Source organism: Chiloscyllium plagiosum, chromosome 3 (genome assembly GCF_004010195.1).
Source record: "Chiloscyllium plagiosum isolate BGI_BamShark_2017 chromosome 3, ASM401019v2, whole genome shotgun sequence".
In the NCBI taxonomy this organism is placed as follows: Eukaryota; Metazoa; Chordata; class Chondrichthyes; order Orectolobiformes; family Hemiscylliidae; genus Chiloscyllium; species Chiloscyllium plagiosum.
The window spans coordinates 116,880,989-116,903,241 of NC_057712.1; the positions used below are offsets into that span (position 1 = coordinate 116,880,989).

General features: G+C 41.1%; 1 protein-coding gene across 1 annotated transcript in view; it reads right to left on the bottom strand.

Annotated features, from left to right (window-relative positions):
- Positions 1 to 682: 682 nt before the first annotated feature.
- Positions 683 to 22,253, bottom strand: part of nphp1 (nephronophthisis 1) — a 151,044-nt gene continuing 129,473 nt past the window's right edge. Inside the window, exons 18-21 of the mRNA XM_043687174.1 lie at positions 18,345 to 18,457; positions 13,423 to 13,496; positions 3,314 to 3,358; positions 683 to 2,414 (exon numbers count right to left, since the gene is read on the bottom strand). Of these exons, the coding sequence (XP_043543109.1) occupies positions 2,136 to 2,414; positions 3,314 to 3,358; positions 13,423 to 13,496; positions 18,345 to 18,457 (511 nt within the window). The 3' untranslated portion in view covers positions 683 to 2,135. The remainder of the gene's footprint in view (positions 2,415 to 3,313; positions 3,359 to 13,422; positions 13,497 to 18,344; positions 18,458 to 22,253) is intronic.

A 22,253-nucleotide genomic window follows, 5' to 3' on the forward strand; every position in this document is an offset into this window, starting at 1 on the left:
TATGGGAACCAAGGGCTATGGGAAGAAGAGAACAGAGTGGAGGTGAAGATAATCAGGTCAGCCATGATCTCATCAATGGGCTGAATGGTCTACTTTTATTCCTTTAATCTCATGGTCTTAAACATGATTAATTATATAAAGGCAAGTTATTCTTGCTGTTGGAAAAAGGAGTTACTAGAACAAAATGAAATACAGAGTCCAGATCAACTCGTGCAGAGAGTTCAAACCATAGTAAAACAGCAAAACGGAAATCATTGCAATCACCGACACTGCCTATCTTTAGGCTGTAGAAGGCCTCAAAATGGCAGTAGGAAGCGATCAATCAGAGTTCCTGTCCTCCAGCGACCACCCTGGGCTACAAGTAGGCGGGGGGGGGGGGGGAAGAGAATGTGGATGGTAATATCTTTGGGGTTTTCTAAGGGGCACGCCTGCCAAGACACAGCCAGCCCATTCCCTCAGTGCTGGCCACAGGGTTCACCTAGTGGGCCAGTCGTGAGGAGCTGACCTACCCTGCTGGAGGTAAACTCTCAATGGCAGCAGGAGGAAGTTCTGAAAGTCCATAAGTAAACTGACACCTTGACACCTCCATTGCTGCAAATAAGATCTCAACAGATGAGCACTGATGTTTGTAATGGTGCTGCTGGCATGATGCCCAATCTTACATCCACTTCATAACCCTAAACTTGCCATCCTAATCCAGGCCAGAAGAAATTCTTGTCCCCATCATTCTGTTGCTGACATTAATTCAATTTCCCAATGGCAAAATTGTGGGCTCATGGTTTTTTATTTTAATTCTGGGTGAATTGAATCTATATTAGTAATGTACAGTTAAGGATCAAATAAGATCATAAGTATTAGGAGCAAAGTAGGCTATTCAGCCTTTCATGCCTACTCCATCAATCTATAACATCATTGCTGAACATGGCACATTTCTGCCTGTACACAACTCCCCCAACCTTTGCCTCTCTTGCAGATCAAAAAATCCATCTAACTCAGCCTTGAATAAATGCCATGGTCTAGAATTCAGAACCTAAAGAGGTTAGCCATAATCATACTGAATGGTGAAGAGTTTAAAGAGCCAAATGGCCTACTTCTGCTCCCAATTCATAGGGTTTTGCTCCAGTAATCAGTCACACATTACTTGATCAAACCATTTTGAAAAAAATCTTATCTTAAAATTTTGTACATCTTGAATTTATTATAAATTTGTGCACATTTTACAAATGTCCCTTCAAGTCTATGATGAGTTAGTGTCATTTAACTGAAAATAGGTCATCACTTTTAAGCAAGAGTCCTTTATCTATTAGCTTACAAAAGAGAATAAAAATAATTAGATACATCTGTTAATGTTACCAACATCATGAAGTTCACTGGCAAATACCATATCTAACGTCTGCAAAAATAATCTCCTTCCACTAAAAAAAAATACATTTAATAAAATGTTTTGTAAATGAATCGACCTAATCAATTAAGGCTGTAAACAGTAGTGTTTAATATATTATAATAGTTAACTGGAGTATACTTTTCAAAAGGATATCATCAGGATTTTCATAGAAAAATGTAAAATAAGATCAAATGAACCCTAGCAAAAGTCCTAGACTCCCATGATAAATAACAGGATTTGATGTTTTCAGGTATTCTAACCTACTGGCCCTGTCAAATGCAGAATACACTTAGCCTAGCTATTTTTACGCTTTTATTTTACAAACATAATAATTTGGTCTATATATAGGTCTCCATGAAGAACGCCGAGTGAGTGTTCTGTATGATTAGGATAACACATTGATTAGGCCACAGTTGGGTTTCTGTAAAGGTACAAATATTTGGACAGATACTACAGTTTTAACACTTAAAAAGCAATTCTAAGGTCGTGAGTTCAAATCTATGACAAAGAGCTGTGACATAAATGCAGTATTATCTTTGAAAAGGAGTTATCCAAAGGATTCTGGCAAGGAAATACCAAAAAACCCAGCACTAGTAGAGATGTGAAAGGCCTTCAATAAATAGCCTGAACTATATCAAAATTCTGATGACTAATAAAGCCTCATGCCACTTGCCTGTAATCTAATAAATTGGGAGAAATGTTCACCAATACTAACTGTGATACTATTCCCCTTTAATATGGAAATCATGAGTCAATTTACAGGAACAATATTTCTACCCATTCCTAGGAAATCATAGCTTATCTCTGCAATATCAAAAACTTGGTAAGCATGTTCTGGAGAAAGCAAGCTGTAAAGGGATCCATTTTTTTCTTGGCTTTCTTGTAAAAAGTTAGCAATGGCCTTCCAGCGGCTTATTTCGACTTCATCATCGACCCATTTGTTTGCTGGTAGTGTTGTGGAACGAAGAAGAGGATACGCAGTGTCATGGTACACTTGGACAAATAAATTCTTCAGAAATGTTGCATCCCTCTGAAAATAACAGAAACAAATCCTAACTTATTTCAATAATAAAGATTTTTAATACTCATTTAAAAATAAGATTAATTTTATGATTTTGTTAACAAAGGATCTCAAACTTTAAATCAAAATAAAACAAAAATCCTGAATAAAAACTCTATAGGACAAGATCCTATTCAAAACAACAGGAAACTTAGTGTATTCTGCTGATTTCACATTAAAATACTAATGTGAAATAAGTAACTAGTAATCAAAGATATTGTCAGGTACACGTAAACATATAGATTAAAAGAAAAGACTCATAAGCATTGTGGTAGAGTCCCTAAGTCTGGACTGAAGGCTCATGTTCAAGTTCTATCTGCCATGTAGATGTGACATAACATCTGAACAGGCTGATTAAAATAATTTCTATATATAAACAGAATTCTCAGAATTCTCAGTATTGTTATATGGTATAATATATTGTATATGATAGTATAATTCAGAAATCAAATTGAATATCCTTTTATATTTATACTTTAAATAGAGCCTTTTACAGCCACTGGATACCTCACAATATATTTGCCAGCCAATGGTGTACTCTTTGAAGTGCAGTCACTGATGTAGTAATGTAACATTCTCACCTTGGTCATGATACTCAAGGTTCAAGTTCCAGGAGAGTGGGAAATGCAAAATACCAGCAGCAGAGAATTATAAAATAGATTGCTCGTTGCAATTAATGTTTAGCTTCATGATCGCAGATTCATAGAGTATCAGTTGGATTTGATATATTGTAATATTTTGGTTTCATGAAATCAGAGCATTCATTAATCAGCAAGATATAGGTTGCCATTTCTCCTTACTTGTGGAAAACAAGCACTTGTGGGGCAATGAGTCTCAGAAGATTTAAAAACAGCATTTAAGGACATTACCTTCACAGACCAGCTGAGAGTTGCTTCCTTTTCAGACCATGCACTCTGTCAAATAGAAAACAAAATATTGTCAGTAATGGTGAGAATAGTTATCATGGTTACAGTACTTCCATGAATAGCAAAATAATATGTCCTTATTTGCAGTTACAGAAATAAAAATATTCAAACAAATATGTAGAGAAGTGTAAAGTGATTTTTTTTGTTACAAAAATGCTATTAGGTGCAAGCAATGTTGGATGATTAGATAAACGGAGGTTTTGGTCAACAGAAAGAAGGAAGCATATACAATCATAGAGCTGTATAGCATGGAAACAGACCCTTCGGTCCAACTTGTCTATGCCAACCAGATAATCTTTAATTAATCTATTTCCATTTGACAGCATTTGGCCCATATCTCTCTTATTCATATTCCCATCCTGATGCCTTTTAAATATTGTCATTGTACCAGCTTCCACCACTTCCTCACACAGCTCATTCCATACATGCATCAACCTCTGCGTGAGAATGTTGCCCCTTAGGTCTCTTTTAAATTTTTCCCCTCTCATCTTAAACCTATGTCGATAGTTTTAGATTCCTCTACCCTGGGAAAAAGACCTAGGCTATTCATCCTATCCATGCCACTCAAGATTTTTTAAACTACGATCAGATCACCCCTCAGCCCTCAATGCTCCAGAGAAAGTAGCCCCAGCCTATTCAGCCTCTCCCTATAGTTTAAACCCTCTAACCCTGGCAACATCTTTGTAAACCTTTTCTGAACCCTTTCGAGCTTCACAACATCTTCCTATAGCTGGGAGACAAGAGCTGACACAGAATTCCAAAAGTAGCCTAACCAATGTCATGTACAGCCGCAACATGACCTCCCAACTCCTGTATTCAATGCAGTGACCAATAAAGGCAAGTGCACCAATCGCTTTCTTCACTGTCCTGTTAATCTGCAACTCCTCTTTTAAGGAACTATAAACCTGCACTCCATGGTCTCTTTATTCAGCAACACTCCCCAGGACCTAACTATTAAGTGCATACATTCTGTCCTGACTTGCCTTGCGAAAATGCAGATCTCACATTTATCTAAATTAAACTCCATCTGCCACTCCTCGGCCCATTGGCCGATCTGATCAAATCCTGTTGTACTCCACAATAAACTTCTTTGCTGTCCTCTATATCACCAATTCTGGTGTCATCTGCAAACATACTAACCATACCTCCTATATTCACACCCAAATCATCTATGTAAATGATGAAACGCAGTAGGCCCAGCACCGATCCTTGTGGCTCATTGCTGGTCACAGGCCCCCAGTCCAGAAAGCAACCAACTACCACCTGCCTCTGTCTCCTATCTTCAAGCCAGTTCTGCATCCAAATTGCTAGTTCTCCCCGTATTCCATGTGATTTAACCTTGTTAACCAGTCTACCATATGACACCTTGTCAAAGGACTTACTGAAGTCCATATAGACCACATCCACTGCTCTACCTTCATCAATCTTCGTCATTACTTTCTCAGAAACTCAATCAAGTGCGTGATTCTAGTGATTCCAAGCTGAAGATTGTTGCTAATGTTTCAGCCTTATCTTTTGCACTGATGTGCTGGGTTCTCCCATTATTGAAGATGGAGATATTTGCGGAGTCTCCTCCTCCAGTGAGTTGTTACTTAGCTTTGTCTATTACTTGCTGCTAATGCTGTTGACACACAAGCAGTCCTGTCTTGTAATTGGGTTCAACACTCATTTTTAGCTTTGCCCAGTGCTGCTCCTGGCATATCCTCCTGCACTCTTCTTGGAAGCAGGGTTGATGCCATAGCTTGGTGCTAATGGTAGAGGGAGGATATGCCTGGTGATGAGATTGCAGATGGTGTTAGAGCACAATTCTGTTGCTGCTGATAGCCCACAGTGTTTAATAAGTGCCAAATCTTGATCCGTTAGCTCTGTTCAAAATCTTTCAGATGTAGCAAGGTAATAGTGCCACATAATACATTTGTGGGCGGCACGGTGGCATAGTGGTTAGTACTGCTGCCTCACAGCGCCAGAGACCCGGGTTCAATTCCCGCCTCAGGCGACTGACTGTGTGGAGTTTGCACATTCTCCCCGTGTCTGCGTGGGTTTCCTCCGGGTGCTCCGGTTTCCTCCCACAGTCCAAAAATGTGGTCAGGTGAATTGGCCACGCTAAATTGCCTGTAGTGTTAGGTGCAGAGGTAAATGTAGGGGAATGGGTCTGGGTGGGTTGCGCTTCGGCGGGTCGGTGTGGACTTGTTGGGCCGAAGGGCCTGTTTCCATACTGTAAGTAATCTAATCTAATAATATGATGTACGACATTATCAGTGTGAAGACTGGACTTTGTCTCCAAAAGGATTGTGCAGTGGTCATTATTACCAATACTGTCATGGACAGATGATTCTGCGGCAAGCAATTTGGTGAGGATAAGGCCAAGTGTGTTTTTTTCCTTTAATTTGATCCCTTGCCACCTGCTTTTTTTTTTAGATTAAATTAGATTAGATTACTTACAGTGTGGAAACAGGCCCTTAGGCCCAACAAGTCCACACCGCCCCACCGAAGCGCAACCCACCCATACCCCTACATTTACCCCTTACCTAACATTACGGGCAATTTAGCATGGAGGGAATTGAACCCAGATCCAATCAAGCAGCCATGTCCTTTAGGACTCGACCAGTTTGACTAATAGTGGTCCAGTCGAGTCAGTCTTGTGGTGAACATTGAAGTCCCCTATCCAGAGTACATTCTGCATACTTGCCACTCTCAGTACTTTTTCCAAATGTTGTTCAACATGGAGGAATACTAAATCGCAAGCCAAGGGAGCACGACACATGGTAATCAGCAGGAAGTAGCCTTACCCATGTTTGATCTGATACAATGAGATTTCATGGTGTTTGAAGCCAATATTGATGATTCACATGGTAACTCATTCCCAAATGCATCCACTATGCTACCACCTCTGCTGGGCGTGTGCTACTGGTAGGACAGTACATATCCAGAGATGGTGATGATGGAGTGTGGAACATTAGGAAGTTGATGTTACTTTACAAACCGTGCATATACCAAACAACCTAACGAAGGAGGATGAATTTGTCTGTTAAAAAAAAAGGTTGCTTTGGCGATCTAATAGGTCTGCCTTGTTCAACTCTGCACCATTACTCAGGCAAAGTGGTGCTTTTGCCCCCACATCTTAGATATTCTGGGAAAAATCGGTAATTTTAAGTTACTAGATTTGCTATATATCCTTTTTAGTAAATTGGGAAGATGACTAAAGGCAAAGGGCAGCATGCATCACAATAAGCAGCGACGGATGCACCTGTGGCCGCAGCGTCGGTCTCCAAGCCCCGTTGGACTTACCTTCTCAGCAAGGCCTGGTTTGGGAGTTTGTTAAACTCCAAGAAAAGATCAAATCAGCGATGGAAGAGACCCAGGCCAGGCTGGAACCAATCTCGGCCATGCTCCAAAAGCATGAGCAGGAGATGCAGCGTCTCGGGCAATGTGTGGAGGTGTGCGAGTGGCGGACTGTGGCATCAGAGACCGCGGCCGAATCTTCGGCAGGACAGATCCAGGCTTTGGAAAAGCAGGTACAGGCCTTAGTGGCAGTCAACGACCTCGAGAATCGAGGATGGAGAAAGAGCATTTATATTATCAGGCTGCCGGAATGAGAAGAAGAGTATCAGCCAGCCAGCTTTTTTGAGCAATGGTTGCTGCGTTTTCAGGGATGGGAAGCCGAGCCAGGCCAGGTGCGAATCGATCAAGCTCACCGGGTCGTGGTGCACAGGCCCAGGTTGGACCAGCACCCCCACCCGGTGTGTGATTTCAGTCCTATAGAGACAAGCAAAAAGTGTTGGAAGCTTTCAGAATACTAGGGGAGGATCCACAGGTCCTATAAGGGATTAAAAATTACGTTTTTTTCAGGTCTTTTCTGCGGCTGTGATCTGGAAAAGGAAGACCTTTGATGAGGTAAAGAAGAGGCTGCGGTATCTGAATATCCAATACTTTGTAAGGTACCGTGCAGTGCTCCGTTTCAGCCAAGGAGGGTCCAGACATGTCTTTGACTCAATAGAGAAAGCAAAGAACTTTTTGGACACTTTAAAATAGATTGACTGGCTCAAGCAATATGGACAATAATGGTTTATCTTTGCTGTTTCTTTCGTTCGGTTTTGTCTCTTTCATGTTTTTTTCTCTCCTTCTCTCTTCCTTTTTTGCTTTCCTGGGGTTTGGGAACCATTGTCAGAACTTTTGGTTTGTTTCTTCAGCAATAATGGAGGTCAATGTATGGGTGGGTTGGGTGAAATACCCACTTTTAATTCCTATGCTTATAAGATTTATGAAATATTTACTTTTGTTTTGTTTGGGTTTGGGGCATGGGTCCAGCTAGAAGGAGCCATGGAGGTGTTTGTAAGTAGTGTGACGGGCAAGGGAGAAACTCTGTTTTTACCTGTTTTTAGTATTGGTTTATTGTAGCTATAGTTTTTAAAAGTTTTGTTTTAGTAGTTTTTGTAGATGTGTTCTTCAGACTCTTGAGTCTTTAATTGTCTCCACTCGGCGCATCGTGAGTAGGTTCTTCCTGTCCAGTTGTTTTAGATAACCATGGCTAGTTGTTCGTTCAAATGGAATATTAAAGGGAGTCACTCACCGATTAAGAGAAAGGAGAGGTTTGAAAACGCTCTGTTTCAAGAAACCCACCTTGATGACAAGGAGCATCTAAAGTTGCAGCTGGGGGGTCTTGGGGGTTGACCACATGTTCTTTTCATTGTTTAACACTAAAAGCAGGGGAGTGGCTATACTCATTCGGAAGAATCTCCCATTCCACTTGCTAGATCAAATTAAGGATGAATATGGGTGGGTTCTCAAAATTTTAGTACATGGTGAGGAATACAGTGTCCTGAATGTTTACTGTCCCCCAGCACACTCCCTTAAATTTCTGACGGATGTGCTTTCTAGGTTGATTGCCCTTGGAACGCGCCATACTATTATAGGGGGAGATTTTACTCGCCTCATGGATCCCACAGTAGATAGGATGCCAAGGGATTCCCAGGGCATCCCCTACAATCTAAACAATTGATTTATGTGCGGAGTTGGGATTGGTAGATGAACGGAGATGTCTTCACTCAGCGGGTGGGGATTTCACTTTTTTTTCCAATCCACATAAGCAATGTATTTGGAGGTTAAGGGGTAATGGGGTAGGTTCACAGCACTGGCACATGAATCCCTTTCTTCTTAAAGACAGTTAGTTTATTGAATACTTCTCATGAGAGTTTAAAGTGTTTTTGGATGTCAGCCAGTAACCTGTCTGTATTTTGGGAGACTGCGAAGGTCTACACAAGGGGTATAATCATCTCTTATTCAGCTAGTCAGAAATGGCAAAGGGGAGAGCTGCAACATCTGCTTGAGACCCAGCTGAAGGCAGCCGAAATCGCATACTTTGATGGGCCATCGGTGATTAAATTACAGCAAATCACAACTCTCTGAGCTGCTCTGAATTCCGTGCTTACTCAAACAATGAAGAGTCATAGAGACGTACAGCACGGAAACAGACCCTTCGGTCCAACTCATCCATGCCGACCAGATATCCCAACCCAATCTAGTCCCACCTGCCAGCAGTTGATCCATATCCCTCCAAAGCCTTCCTATTCATATACCCATCCAAATGCCTCTTAAATATTGCAATTGTACAAGCCTCCACCACTTCCTCTGGCAGCTTATTCCATACACATACCACACTCTACCTGAAAAAGTTGCCCCTTAGGTGTCTGTTATATCTTTCCCCTCTCACCCTAAACCTATGCCCTCTAGTTCTGGACTCCCTCACCCCACAGAAAAGACTTTGTCTATTTATCTTATCCATGCCCCACATGATTTTATAAACCTCTAAGGTCACCCCTCAGCCTCTGATGCTCCAGGTAAAACAGCCCTATCCTATTCAACCTCTCCCTATAGCTCAAATCCTCCAACCCTGGCAACATCATTGTAAATATTTTCTGAATCCTTTCAAGTTTCACAACAACTTTCCCATATGAAGGAGACCAGAATTGCACGCAATATTCCAACAGTGGCCTAGCCAATGTCCTGTACAGCCGCAACATGACCTCCCAACTCCTGTACTCAATACTCTGACCAATAAAGGAAAGCATACCAAACGTCGCCTTCACTATCCTATTTACCTGCATTTCCACTTTCAAGGAATTATAAAGCTGAAGAGAGAGATTCTTTTTGTGAAACAAAGGTTATTTCAGTATGGGGATAGGCCAGGTAAATAACTGGCATATTTGGCTAGGAAAAAGAGCACCCCCCAATCTATCACATCTATTAGAGAGGGCACTGGGACTCTTGCGACTCCAAAAAGATTAATAATGCTTTTAGGAAATTTTACTCCGAGCTGTATCAGTCAGAGGGCTGTGAGGACAGGTTGGTGAAGATAGAGTCCTTCTGTAAGAACCTGGACCTTCCAGGTGTGACTTTGGAGCAGGCGTCCCTTTTGAACACTCCTTGACAGTGCAAGAGATACAGGAGGCGATAAGACAGCTCTGAAGTGGTAAAGCACCCAGTCCAGATGGCCTTCAGAGTGAGCTTTATAATGAATTTATGAACATGTTGGCCGGGCCAATGCTGGACATGTACAATTATTTGTACACTCAGGACTGCCTCCCGCCCTCTTTGAGAGAAGCTAATATTTCTCTCATCCTCAAGAGGGGAAAGGCCCCAGAGGACTATGCTTTGTATAGGCCCATTTCGCTGCTAAACTTGGATTTTAAAATTTTATCTAAGATACTAGCATTGAGATTGGAGAAGGTGTTGCCCTCTATTGTAAAGGAGGATCAGACAGGTTTTATTAAGGGCTATAGGTCCTCTAATAACATTAGAAGAGTACTGAACATGATCCAGGTGTGACAGCAGAGGTCGACTCCCAGGCTTGGTATTCTCCCTTGATGCGGAGAAGGTGTTTGACTGGGTGGAGTGGCCATATCTTTATGTTCTGGAGCGGTTTGTTCTCGGTAGGGTCTTTACCAGATGGGTGGAAGTGCTATATAGTGATCATGGCAGTGGTGTTTCCTCATGGCATAAGATCTAATAATTTAGTATCAGTAGAGACAGCCAATAAGGTTGTCCCCTCTCACTAGTGTTGTTCAGGCTGGTGATAAAGCCAATGGTGGAGGCAATCTGGAGGGACCACAATATAATTTCTATAGTAGGAATGCTAGGATTTTGGCCAGGGTTGATGGGGCACATAAGATCACACTCTATGCAGGGTTGATGGGGCACATAAGATCACAGACCTGGCAGTGTCTGTGCTTCATTTAATACAATATATCAATTTACTTGACTCTTACTCGGGATGTAAGATTGATTTTATGAAGTTGGAGGCCAAGCCTGTGGGGGAATACCCGATCTCAAAGGTGAAATCTGATTCCCATTCAGGTGGTCACAGGGAGGTTTTCTGTCCCTAGGCATTTTCATTACTCCTGCCTTTGATCAGTTATATAAGGCTAACTTTGTGCACTTGTTCGATAAGATAAGGCAGGATCTTCAGCGTTGGGAGATTCTTCCAATATCTTGGTTAGGGCAAATAGCTCTTAATAAAATGAAAGTTCTCCCTCGCGTATTATATACCATGCGAATGCTTCCTCTGATGTTGCCTAGGCAAACATTGCTGAGACTCAATGGTTGGCTCGGTTCTTTTAGGAGAAAGTGAGGACTGCAGATGCTGGAGATCAGAGCTGAAAAATGTGTTGCTCAAAAGGGCAGCTGGTCAGGCAGCATCCAAGGAGCAGGAGAATCGACGTTTCGGGCATAAGCCCTTCTTCAGGATTCCTGAAGGGCTTATGCCCGAAACATCGATTCTCCTGCTCCATGGATGCTGCCTGACCTGCTGCGCTTTTCCAGCAACACATTTTTCAGCTTGGTTCTTTTATTTTGGCATCACAAGCAGCCTCTCATTAAGCTTGCCAAATTGCAACTTCCCCAGGGAATGGAGGGGGTAAGACTTTCCAGATATCAAGAGTTACCAAATAAGGTCCCTCCCTCCTATCCTTTGTGAAAGATTGGGCTTTTGACTACCCAAGGTCGATATCCCAGGCCAAGTGCCCCCTTATTAATCTGTTATTCATGGATAGGATGAGGACAGTCACAGAGTATTGTTGGAACCCAATTGTCATCAATACAGTTAAAGTGTGGAGAGCAATGTGACAAAGTAACGGCAGTTTATCTAAAACCTTCTTTCTCACTCCATTAGTAGGAATGCCAGGATTTTGGCCAGGGTTGATGGGCTCTGGTTTTATGTTATGGATGTCCAGGGGAGTCTCTTGTCTGGGAGACTTATTTGAGAGGGAGGTCATGATATCCTTCGATCAGTTGAGTCGGAAGTATGAATTGCCCAGCAGGGACCTCTTTTGCTACTTTCAGGCACTTTATCCAGAAAAAGACTACACTTCTGATTGATCCTTATAGATCTGATGTAGAGAGGAAAGTGCTCCAGACTACAGGCTCTCTCCTGATTAGCACCCTTTACCATTTACTGGGACATGGCACCTCGAAAAATATTGAGCAGCTCCGTGGGGTCTGGGAGCAAGAGCTGGGAGTGGAGATTTTGTCAGAGATATGGGAGGACATTTGGGAGAATGTGAGAAAGTTCTCGCTGAAACAGGATGCATGCTATGCAGCTGAAGGTCCTTCACAGGGTTCATCTGGCCCCAGAGCGGCTTGGGAAATTCGAAAAGGGAGCATCTCCATTATGCCCCAAATGCAAAACAGGTATTGGCACTCTTACCCATTGTTTGTGTTCATGCCCCAAGCTTTCCAAGTATGGGGGCGCTATGGCAAGTGTCACGGAAGGGATCCTGGGGACTAAGGTAAAGGTAGATCTGTGCCTCTTAGCCCAGGCCTGCCAAATTTGCTTTCCTTAGATAAGCATGAGAAAAAGCTGTATTTCTACATATTGTGCAAGGAAGAACACTTTGATGAGCTGGGTCTCAGAAAGCCGTCCGGGCCTGCTGAGATGGCATAGATTAGTTATGGAACACACCACCCCGGACTTGCTTACAAGTAAAGTACACCAGAAAACAGAACTTTTCTGCAAGACATGGCGGCCCTTTCTAAACAATCTAGAAGCAGTTTATTGGCCATATTAACTAGAGCTTTCGTTTAGCCACGAGACTTGAGTCTGATGAGTCAGATGCCCTGACAGGAAGAATCCTGAATAAATACGGGTATGCTAACTGATGCTCCCAGTGCTAGGGAGCTTTTTGGGGAATTGCGCTGAGTGGAGTAATTTAATTTAATTTAATTTAATTTAATTTATCTTGTTCAATTATTTGTTGAATTATAGTACGGGTAGCTTTTTTAAAATTGTTATTTGCTTTGTAGAGTAGCAGTTAGTTTATTGTAATAGTTGTTATATCTCAGATTGTTACTTTTTTTGTAATTTTATAATTTTGTAAAGAATAAGAATCATTTCAATAAAAAAAGGCTGCTTTAACATTTCACATTTTTGTTACACTATTTTAAAAATCCCTAGTCACTATCGAAATGCATTACCAGTCTGAAGAGTACAAAGAGAAGAAATAAAATTAGATTTAGTGACCAAATCTACAATCAAAAAGATACACTGAGAAAACTTAAAGACAGGAGGACAAGAAGCTCAAACAAATGTAAAATCTGTCTCTACAAGAGTTGCAAATACGAAAGAATACATACAGTGGAAGTTGGACATACGTAGATCAGAGACTGAAATATTTACTGAAATAAGATAGGGCAATGCCATGGAGCATTTCATTTATTTTTCTACCAAAAATTGGTAGTGAAAACAAAGCCTATGAAAGTCAAAGAGGACAAGATAATGAGTCAACATTAAGTACTGGCAGAGGAGGAGGTGCTTCTGCAATTTTAGATGGGTTGGAGTATTCCATTATAAACACTGATATACAATGAAAAATGGAAGACTGACAAGAGGGACATAGGGATGGTCAAGACCTGAAAACTTGAAGCAGGATTCTATTGGTTGTATTAGTGAATATAGGGCAGGTGCATGCAGCATTATCAAGCAGAAAGTAACTTGTTGAAATAAATTGCGGTTTTGACCATGATCAGAAAACGGTAATGCTGACTGACAACAGACTTACCCTAAGAGCATCTAAAATATCAGTTTGTTCCAGCAGTTCTGGAAATGTCGCCAGCACTGGGTTACAGATGAGATCTGCAAAAAAGGTAAACAAGGTAAATCAACGCTGAAAGGTGCACATCAAAAGTCTCTTTGTTCAAACTAAATTTTAAGAAGTACAAGAACTGGCCCAACTGGTCTAAAACACATAGCGTCTTTGGCAAAGTTACAATAGTTTGGGTGGGGAATGTAGTTGATGGAGTTGCCACAGTAAAATGGGAATAAACAGTATTAGTCAGCTATGTTTTAGCCAAGTTTAACATCTTGATACAGGAGTCAATGAAGAGTTGGCCCTTCTATAAAAAGGAGTGGCCATAATGAGAAGAAATTTGCAATACTTAGACTATCTTTTCTTGGCACTTTGAAGGCTGAGAAGATTTAATATTCTGAGACATTTCGATAGAGTGATACAGTAAAAGAATATTCCTCTAGTTATGAAATCAGTATTAATCAGATATTTATTGGAAGTTGTTAACAAGAGAACGAGGAGATTAGAAAAAGTTTTTTTTTACACTGAAGTAAAGAATAGTTTGCCAAATGAGTGGTGAAATCCTTGTCTGAATCCTTCAAATTAAGTTTCACAAAACAAAAATAGTTCTAAGCAAAGTCAGATTTCAGTGCTAAGACTGAAAAAGTAAAACCATCCCTAAAATAAAAGTATAATACTGCTAATGTTGACCTTCTCCAGAACTGTTTTAGTTTGTTTTAAAATTATTCTGCCTTGTCCTCCTTGTCTGCAATGTGGCACTGTTAAGCAGTTAAAAATCACCAAACGCTAGGTTGCAGTCCTCAGGTTGCCTCAGTTTATGGGGTGAATTAGTATTTGCAGAATTACATTTTATTTTGCTCAAAACTGCATAAATGCATGTAAGATTCCATAATTCACACTTTAGAAATAGAAGCAGTCTAACTCAATATTGCAATACAGACTTTAACCTCATGCCTTTAATGCATTATCTGAGTGGAAATGGCACCTATTGTTAGAAAAGCTGAAGCTATCTTGATTAAATAACTTAAAAGGAGTTCTGGGATCTACATATTAAAGAGCCAAAACTAGTATAATCCCATTCCTAAAAGATGAAAGGCCTAATCTACATTTGTTTAATATATCAATACAGCTCCATGACACTGTAGCCCTTTTGATATAAATTCTGTGTCTTATGGTCCTGTTCCACACCCACCCGATAAAGAGGCAGCGCCTCGAATGCTGGTGCTTCCAAATAAACCTGTTGGACTATAACCTAGTGTTGTGTGATTTTTAACTTTGTACACCCCAGTCCAACACCAGCACTCCAAATCATGACTGTTAAGTACATCTTCCACAATGCCTCTTAACCATAATCTAACTGGGAAGAACTGCACAAAACTTGACCACTGGATTCTTATCTATCCAGTCTAGCCAGAGAATCACTTAGATTGGCTTCTCAGTCCGGTTCCATGCTGTTACCTAAGGATTTATACATTTGTTTAGTCTTATTGCCTTATGTATGCTATTCTTTAACATCATTCAAAACAAAAGGGCAGTATTTTCACCATGAAGGCAGGAAACTTTCTGATTCAGCAGATTCTTATTTGTGGAAACGACCCCAAAATACAATTTTTATTCCAGTTTGGGGGGGGCAGGGGAGCAGAATTAGCCATGGTGAATTGTGAAACTAAATTGGGCCTGTTGGACATGAGACAGGTGCATGCTAAGGCAGGCTGGTTACAGACGAACCTCGATTATCTGAATATCAGTTATCCAAAGAAGATCTCAAGGTCCCAATTAAAAACATTACATCAAAGAGTCGTTTCCAACACTGATTGCGTCTTTTGTTTACAATGATTAAAAGTGAATTCGGCTTACTGAAATGCTGCCGAGAACAGTCCTGGACATCGATTGGAGCCCAGGCACCATCTAAAAATGAATGACCTCTCCCTCTCCCCATGCTTTGCCTGGAGTTCTACACAGAGGTGTACCCTAAAACCCCCTTCCCCAGATAATCTCTCCAACATGGTCCTATACAGGGCAGTTGAACAGTAAGAAGTTGAGTGTGTGCACATGCTATTTTGAAACTCCCCCCCCCCCCCCCCCCCACAAGGCAGTAGCAATCTTGCTTTTGGTGTCCAGTCTATCTGCCCCCCACCCCCCACACCAGGACTGAGACAAAGAGAGGGAGCAAGGCAGGCATAACCTCACATTTATCTACATTATTACTTCATCTGCCATGCATTTGCCCATCCTCTTAACATGTCCAAATCATTCACTTCTCCAAGTCAATTTCCAAGGGCTAGAGAGCTTAACAGATTTTTTTAATACAACTGGGCTGAAGTAAAGCGGAACCTCGATTATCCCTTGATTATGGGCGGGAGCTTCATTTGGATAATTGATTATTCCATTAATTGATACAATGCCTTTCCTCTGGGGCATGGTGTTTTCTGAAGTTTCCTTTTTTCTCGCTCTGCCTGCCTTGCTCTGGGGTGAGTGCAACACAGATTTAACAGACTGATTCCTGGGATGACAGTACTGGCAGTACAGACACTGGAAGTTAAGACTATATTCAATAGAGTTTAGAAAAGTGAGGGGGGAATTTCATAAAAAATTACAAAATTCTAACATGGCTAGACAGGTTAAATGCAGAAAGTATGTTCCCAATGACACCTGAAGAGTCTAGAAATAGGAGTCACAGTACAAGGATATAGGGTAGGCCATTTAGGTCTGAGATGAGGAGAAACTCCTTCACTCAGAGAGTGATGAGTCTATGGAATTCTGTGCCACAAAAAACGTTTGATGCCAAAAAATTGAATGGTTTCAAGAAAGAGGTAGATATAGCTCTTAGGGCTAAAGGGTATGGGGCAAAAGCAGGAACAGGGTACTGAGTAGGATGTCCTGCCATGATCATACTGAATGATGGAGCAGTCTCGATGAACAGAATGGCTTAATCTTGTCCCTTTTTTTATGTTTCTATGCCCTCCACTCCATTCACCTCCCTATCTACCACCCTCCCCCACAATTTCCATGTCCCAACATATACCCCTTTCCCATTGTCACCCACCCAGTATCCATAGGTGTTATGTTGAAACAATCAAAAAAGCTTGCATTCAGACACAGTTGATACAGAGAGGAACTTCCAACCCAGCTGCTTTCTTTGTCCTGGACTCAAACTAGCCTTGCCTGAAAATTTTCATGGTTACCCTGATCCTTCCCCTCCCATTTTCATAGTAATGTGAATCACAAGAGGCTTGTATACACGTATAAATAATGATTAGGTATTTTGAGATCCAAAATCTCTTGAAAGTAAATGGATAAGGTAAAAGCACACAGATTAACAATTCAGCATTCTCAACATTTTTCTGGGGCTTTGGAGACTCAATGAGAAATTTTGTGGGCACATTAAGTCTTAGCCTTAGCCAGCATAATACTGGAGCTCAGATTGCACAAATCCCACCTTGAAACTGACACTCAATAGTTTTGCGAGGTAACGGGACACAATGTACTTTACACATGTTTAGTTCATGACGGCAGCTGCCTTTAGCTAGAACTGATTTACATCAGTCAGGTTTCTGAAACACAACTCATGGGCTTTATACAATTAAGGAGAAATTTTAAGCTTATTTGATTTATTCAGAAAGGTCAGATATCATTTTATGAAGCTTTTAAAATTTACAACAAGTGCCACAGAATCTCCACAAGTTAAATCACAGGTGTATTGCTGACACCTTAAAAGGAGTTGGAAAGTGCAGGCAGTGCCCTTCAAAGGGTGCATATTTTTGCCCATTCTGACAAAGGCACACAGAGGAGCAGCAAGTAGAGATTCCCAGATAAGGGAAGGCAGCATTGTGGCAGCAAAGCTGCAAAATAGCAGTGGCATCTTTAATAAATCTTGTCATAAAGGCATGAGAGAGTCTGCAATGCGAGGACAGAGAGAGGGGAAAGGTTGCATGTGGAAGGCAACACAGCACTCACCAAGCAAACGAAGGAGAAAAATAACTAGATAAGGGCCCGACTGTGGTGATCATGTACATATATGCCAGACAACCAGTGCTGAGTGATTTAGGTTAATCAGGGAATTGGTCGCTGACCAATGCTCCAATAGAGCATTTGCTGAATTAGTAGGGTCCCGTTAAGTATAAGAGTTATCAACTGCACTCATTTCACCATACACACTTCAACTCACCAACCTGACACTTCTGTATACGGAAAATTCTTCCATTCCATGATTGTGCAGGCAGCACAGTAGCTCAGTGGATACCACTGCTGCCTCACAGTGCCAGGGACCAAGGTTTGATTCCAGCCTCAGGAGTTTGCATATTCTCCCCGTGTCTGTGTGGGTTTCCACCCACAATCCAAAGGTGTGCAGGTCAAGCGAATTGGCCATGCTAAATTCCCCGTAATGTTCAGGAATATGTAGGTCAGGTGTATTAGTCAGGGGTAAATATAGGGTAATAGGGTAAAGGAATGTATTTGGGTGGGTTACTTTTCGGAGGGTTGGTGTGGACTTGTTGGGCTGAACGGCCTGTTTCCAAACTGGAGGGATTCTATGATCTGTTCTATGTGTACAGCCACATTATGATTTTTCTGCAAGACTGTTCACAGTATCTTGGAAGCTGGAGTATAATATGGACAAGTGAGAAGTTATCCACTTTGGAAGCAAAAACAAGAATGCAAATATTCTGAGCAATTCACAACCATCTCAGCTTTTTCAAACACCAACATGGGGGTAAGGGATATATTGAAACAAGGTGGCTTTTTAAATTTTATCTTAGATTAAAGATACTGTTGCAAAAGATAATCAACTTATAAAATTGATAACTAACATACATAGCTTTATGTTAGGTTTTTCTCACATTAAACAGCAACTTTCATTTTTGGAGGTAGTGCAGGCTTTTGGCCTGTGCTCTCACCAGCTTTTTGCATATTAAGTCTGTCTTTAAGAAGTGCATCAGCAAGTAACTGTCGATAGAATGCCAGTAGGTGGATGTAGCAATTTGGGCCAACTAAAGTTTCTGGAAGTAAGCTGTAAAAAAAAATGCACTTAATATGGAGGCAATTTAACTGTAACTACAGGTAGACAATCCTTTATCTGAAATTCCAAAATTCTGAAGCTCCAAAGTCCGAAGGTTTTTTGTGACGTTTTTTTCTCATTAACAAGGTTGTTTGACGTGCAAACAGTTAACCCAGTCAACACCCACTCGATGCGTGTCATTCAAATGCAACATGGAGGGAGCGTGGCTCAGCACCGGCAGGCCTCAATTCTCTCTCAAGGCCTGTTTTACTGAGTGAATCTGCTCCTCCGGTAAGATTTTAAAAAATTTCACCTTCAAACTTTCATTTATTCTGAAATCCAAAAAATTCTGAATCACAAAAACCAGCTGGTCCCAAGCATTTCGGATAAAGGATTGTGCACCTGTACTATACAATAGCCGCAGAATGTTGGACATCACTATTTCACAGCTTCTGCAGTGTCCACTTATGGATGCAACTTGCTGATAAAATAATTCCATTTCAGCATGTGACTACATTAAATCTTGACATAATTTCTTAGACATAATATCAGATATGATTTACAAATATTACATTCCATTACTTTCAACTTGAATTAAATAGAAAGAAAAGTTACTATGAGACATGATCATGCATTTCAAAGACCAAGTGTGTTATTAACTAAACTCATTGAAGTATTTTATTATGGTGAATTCTGCAGTATGTTCAATCATATATATTGTTATGTTGAAGCCCCTTAATCCACTGAACCAAATTTCTTCCAAGGCTCGCTCTACAACAAATTCCTAGCCCTAAATGTACACCTTTCTCTAGTTTCTAGTCTATCCCTGCCATGGCTTCTCTGGGTTTATCTTGAGACCCATCTTCGACTCCCTTGACCCAATTCCCAAAAGCAGCTGACTATTCATCTCCCCTTCCTGATTCCAGGCTAATGGAAAGGAATATACAAATCAGAAGCAGGAAGAGGCCATTCAGCCCCTTAATCTTGTTTTGCCATTTACTAAGACTATTAGCTGATCCTGATTTTAATGGCAAATCAACATCCCCACCTATCCCAAAAACTTTTTAACTCTTTGCTTAACAAAAATCCAACTACCACTGCCTCAAGTGGTTTTCCCTCTTCTGTATTGTCTCATTTCCGTCACGTCAGCTATCATAAATACACTCAATTAAAAAAAGGTTTAACCCATCCTTCCTTGTAAAATCCAACCTGTAGCCAAACTATCTATCTCTAAAGTCTTTGAATATATCATCTACTCCCTAATCTACATGTGTTTTTCTTACAGTTTGATTTTGAGTTGCTTCAACTCAGTTTCTGTGGTGATTGTAACCAGGTCAGCCAGGTGTCGCTGCATTTGGGCTGATTTCGTATCTGAGAAACAGAAGCATTGTAGTCTTCTGTTCTTTATACGCATTGTGTTGTCACAGTGCAATGAAATAACACTATCATGATCCTGTACGTATGACATCACAATGAAGCTCAAGTATTTTGCTTGGGTATCGGTTTCCAGATAAGGAAAATAAAGACTCAATATTTCAAAATCTTACACAAATCTCCTTGTGCAGAGCATATCTGACTGGTTTTTCTGCAAACTCTCCAAAGATAGGAATGTCTTGAAATTTATTCATATTCTCAAAACACAATGAATTCATTGAAGACCAGGCACACACACACAATTGAACAAATTGGGGCATCTTAAAATTTGAATATGAGTTCCCTGATTGGGGTTGTTAATCTGACCCAATCAGGGACTCCTGGCTGACAGATAAGAACAGGGGTGTCAGACATCTTGCTCACTTTCAGAGCTAGCTCTGAGGGAACTGGATCAGTGGCAAGGACTCTTCATGTGTACATCAAGGGTGACTTGGTGACAGGATTGCACCCTCTGTGCAATTATTTCAATTTCTGTCCCACCTCAGTAATTTAAAGCAACAAATCACATTTCATGTGGCTGTGAAAGAAATCCCTTTGCCTCCTTCCCTTTCAGAAGAAAAAGTCATTCATGAGATATGGGCATTGCTGGCTAGGACAATATATATTGCACATTCATAATTATCACTGATAAAGTCATGGTGAGCTGCTGTTTTGAACCACTGAAGTCCTTATGGTGCAGGCAGTACGCAGGACTTTGACACAGTAACAGGAAAACAGTTTGAAGTCAAGATGGTGGGTGGCGTGGAGGGGAACATGCAAGACATAGTGTTTCCATGGACCTGCTCACCTGTTTATTCTAGAAAGTGCAGGTCATGTGCTTAGAAACTGCTGTCCAAGAAAGTTTGGTGAATCGATGCAATATAAATGGCACACATTGCTGCTACTATACCTTGGTGATGAAAGGAGTCAATGTTGGAGGCAGTGGGTGTGGTGCCAATCTGGTGAGCTGCTTTTTACTAGACAGTATTGAGTTTGAGTTTTGTTGGAGCAACACGCATCCACTCAAATCGATAATTAGACAGTGTACAAATGCAAAAGGACGTGTCAATAAGACAGTGAAGGCTAACATTCAGATGTAGCATACAATTAGGATAGTAAATGGATCGTTAGCCTTCATTTCAAGAATTTTTAAGGACTAAAATAGTGAAGTCTTGCTTTAATTATATAGGAGCCTGGTCATCTTAATATCTCTGAAAAGATATAATTACCATAGAGGGAGGACATTGGAAGTTCACCAGACTTATTGCAGAATTCCCAAAATTTCCAGCCTCTGACCTGCTTTTGTAGCCACAGTACTTATTGGTTAGTCCAATTCAGTTTCTCATCACTGATGCTGATGATGGAAAATTCAGTGATGATAATGCCATCAAAACCATGGAGCTATGGTAATTCTCTCTTGCTGGAGATAGTCATTACCTGGTATGTGTGTGACATGTGTTACTTGTCAGTAGTCAGTGCAAGAGTCCTTGCCACTGGTCCAGCTCTCTCAGAGCCAACTCTCAGAGTGAATAAGTTGTCTGACACTCCTGTTCTTATCTGTCAGCCAGGGATCTCTGATTGAACCTAATTAAAGACCCAATTCAGTTCAGGTCTTGCTGCGTTTAGACACAGGCTGATTCAGTATCTGAGAAAGTTTGAGTTGGGCTGAACATAGTGCAATCAGTGAACATTTCCACGTCTGACATTACGAAAGAAGGAAAATGATGCAAAGTTGAAGGTGTTGGGCCTACAAAACTACCCTGACAAACCCCTACAATGACATCATGGGACTAAGAATGATGTAGGTTCAACAGCCATAATCATCTTCCTATGTGCCAAGTATGACACAGACTTTTCCCCCAAATTTCCAATGACTCCAATTTAGCTCGGGCTCCTCAATCAAATGCAGCATGGTCATAGACACACAGAGAAGTATAGCACAGAAACAGGCCTTTTGGTCCAACATGTATATGCTCACCAGCTATCCCAACCTAATTTAGTCCCATTTGCCAGCACTTAGTCCATATCCCTCCAAACCCTTCCTATTCATATACCCATCCAGGTGCCTTTCAAATGCTGCAATTGAACCAGTCTCCACCACTTCATCTGGCAGCTCATTCCTCTGTATGAAAATGTTGTCCCGGAGATCTCTTTTATATCCTTCCCCTCTCAACCTAAACCTATGCCCTCTAGATCTGAACTCCTCCACCCAGAGAAAAGACTATCCATGCCCCTCATGATTTTATAAGCCTCCACAAGGTCACCCCTCAGCCTCCGACACTCCAGGGAAATCAGCCTATTCAGCCTCTCCCTACAGCTCAAATCCTCCAACCCTGGCAAAATCCTTATAAATCTTTTCTGAATCCTTTCAAGTTTCCAACATCTTTCCAATAGG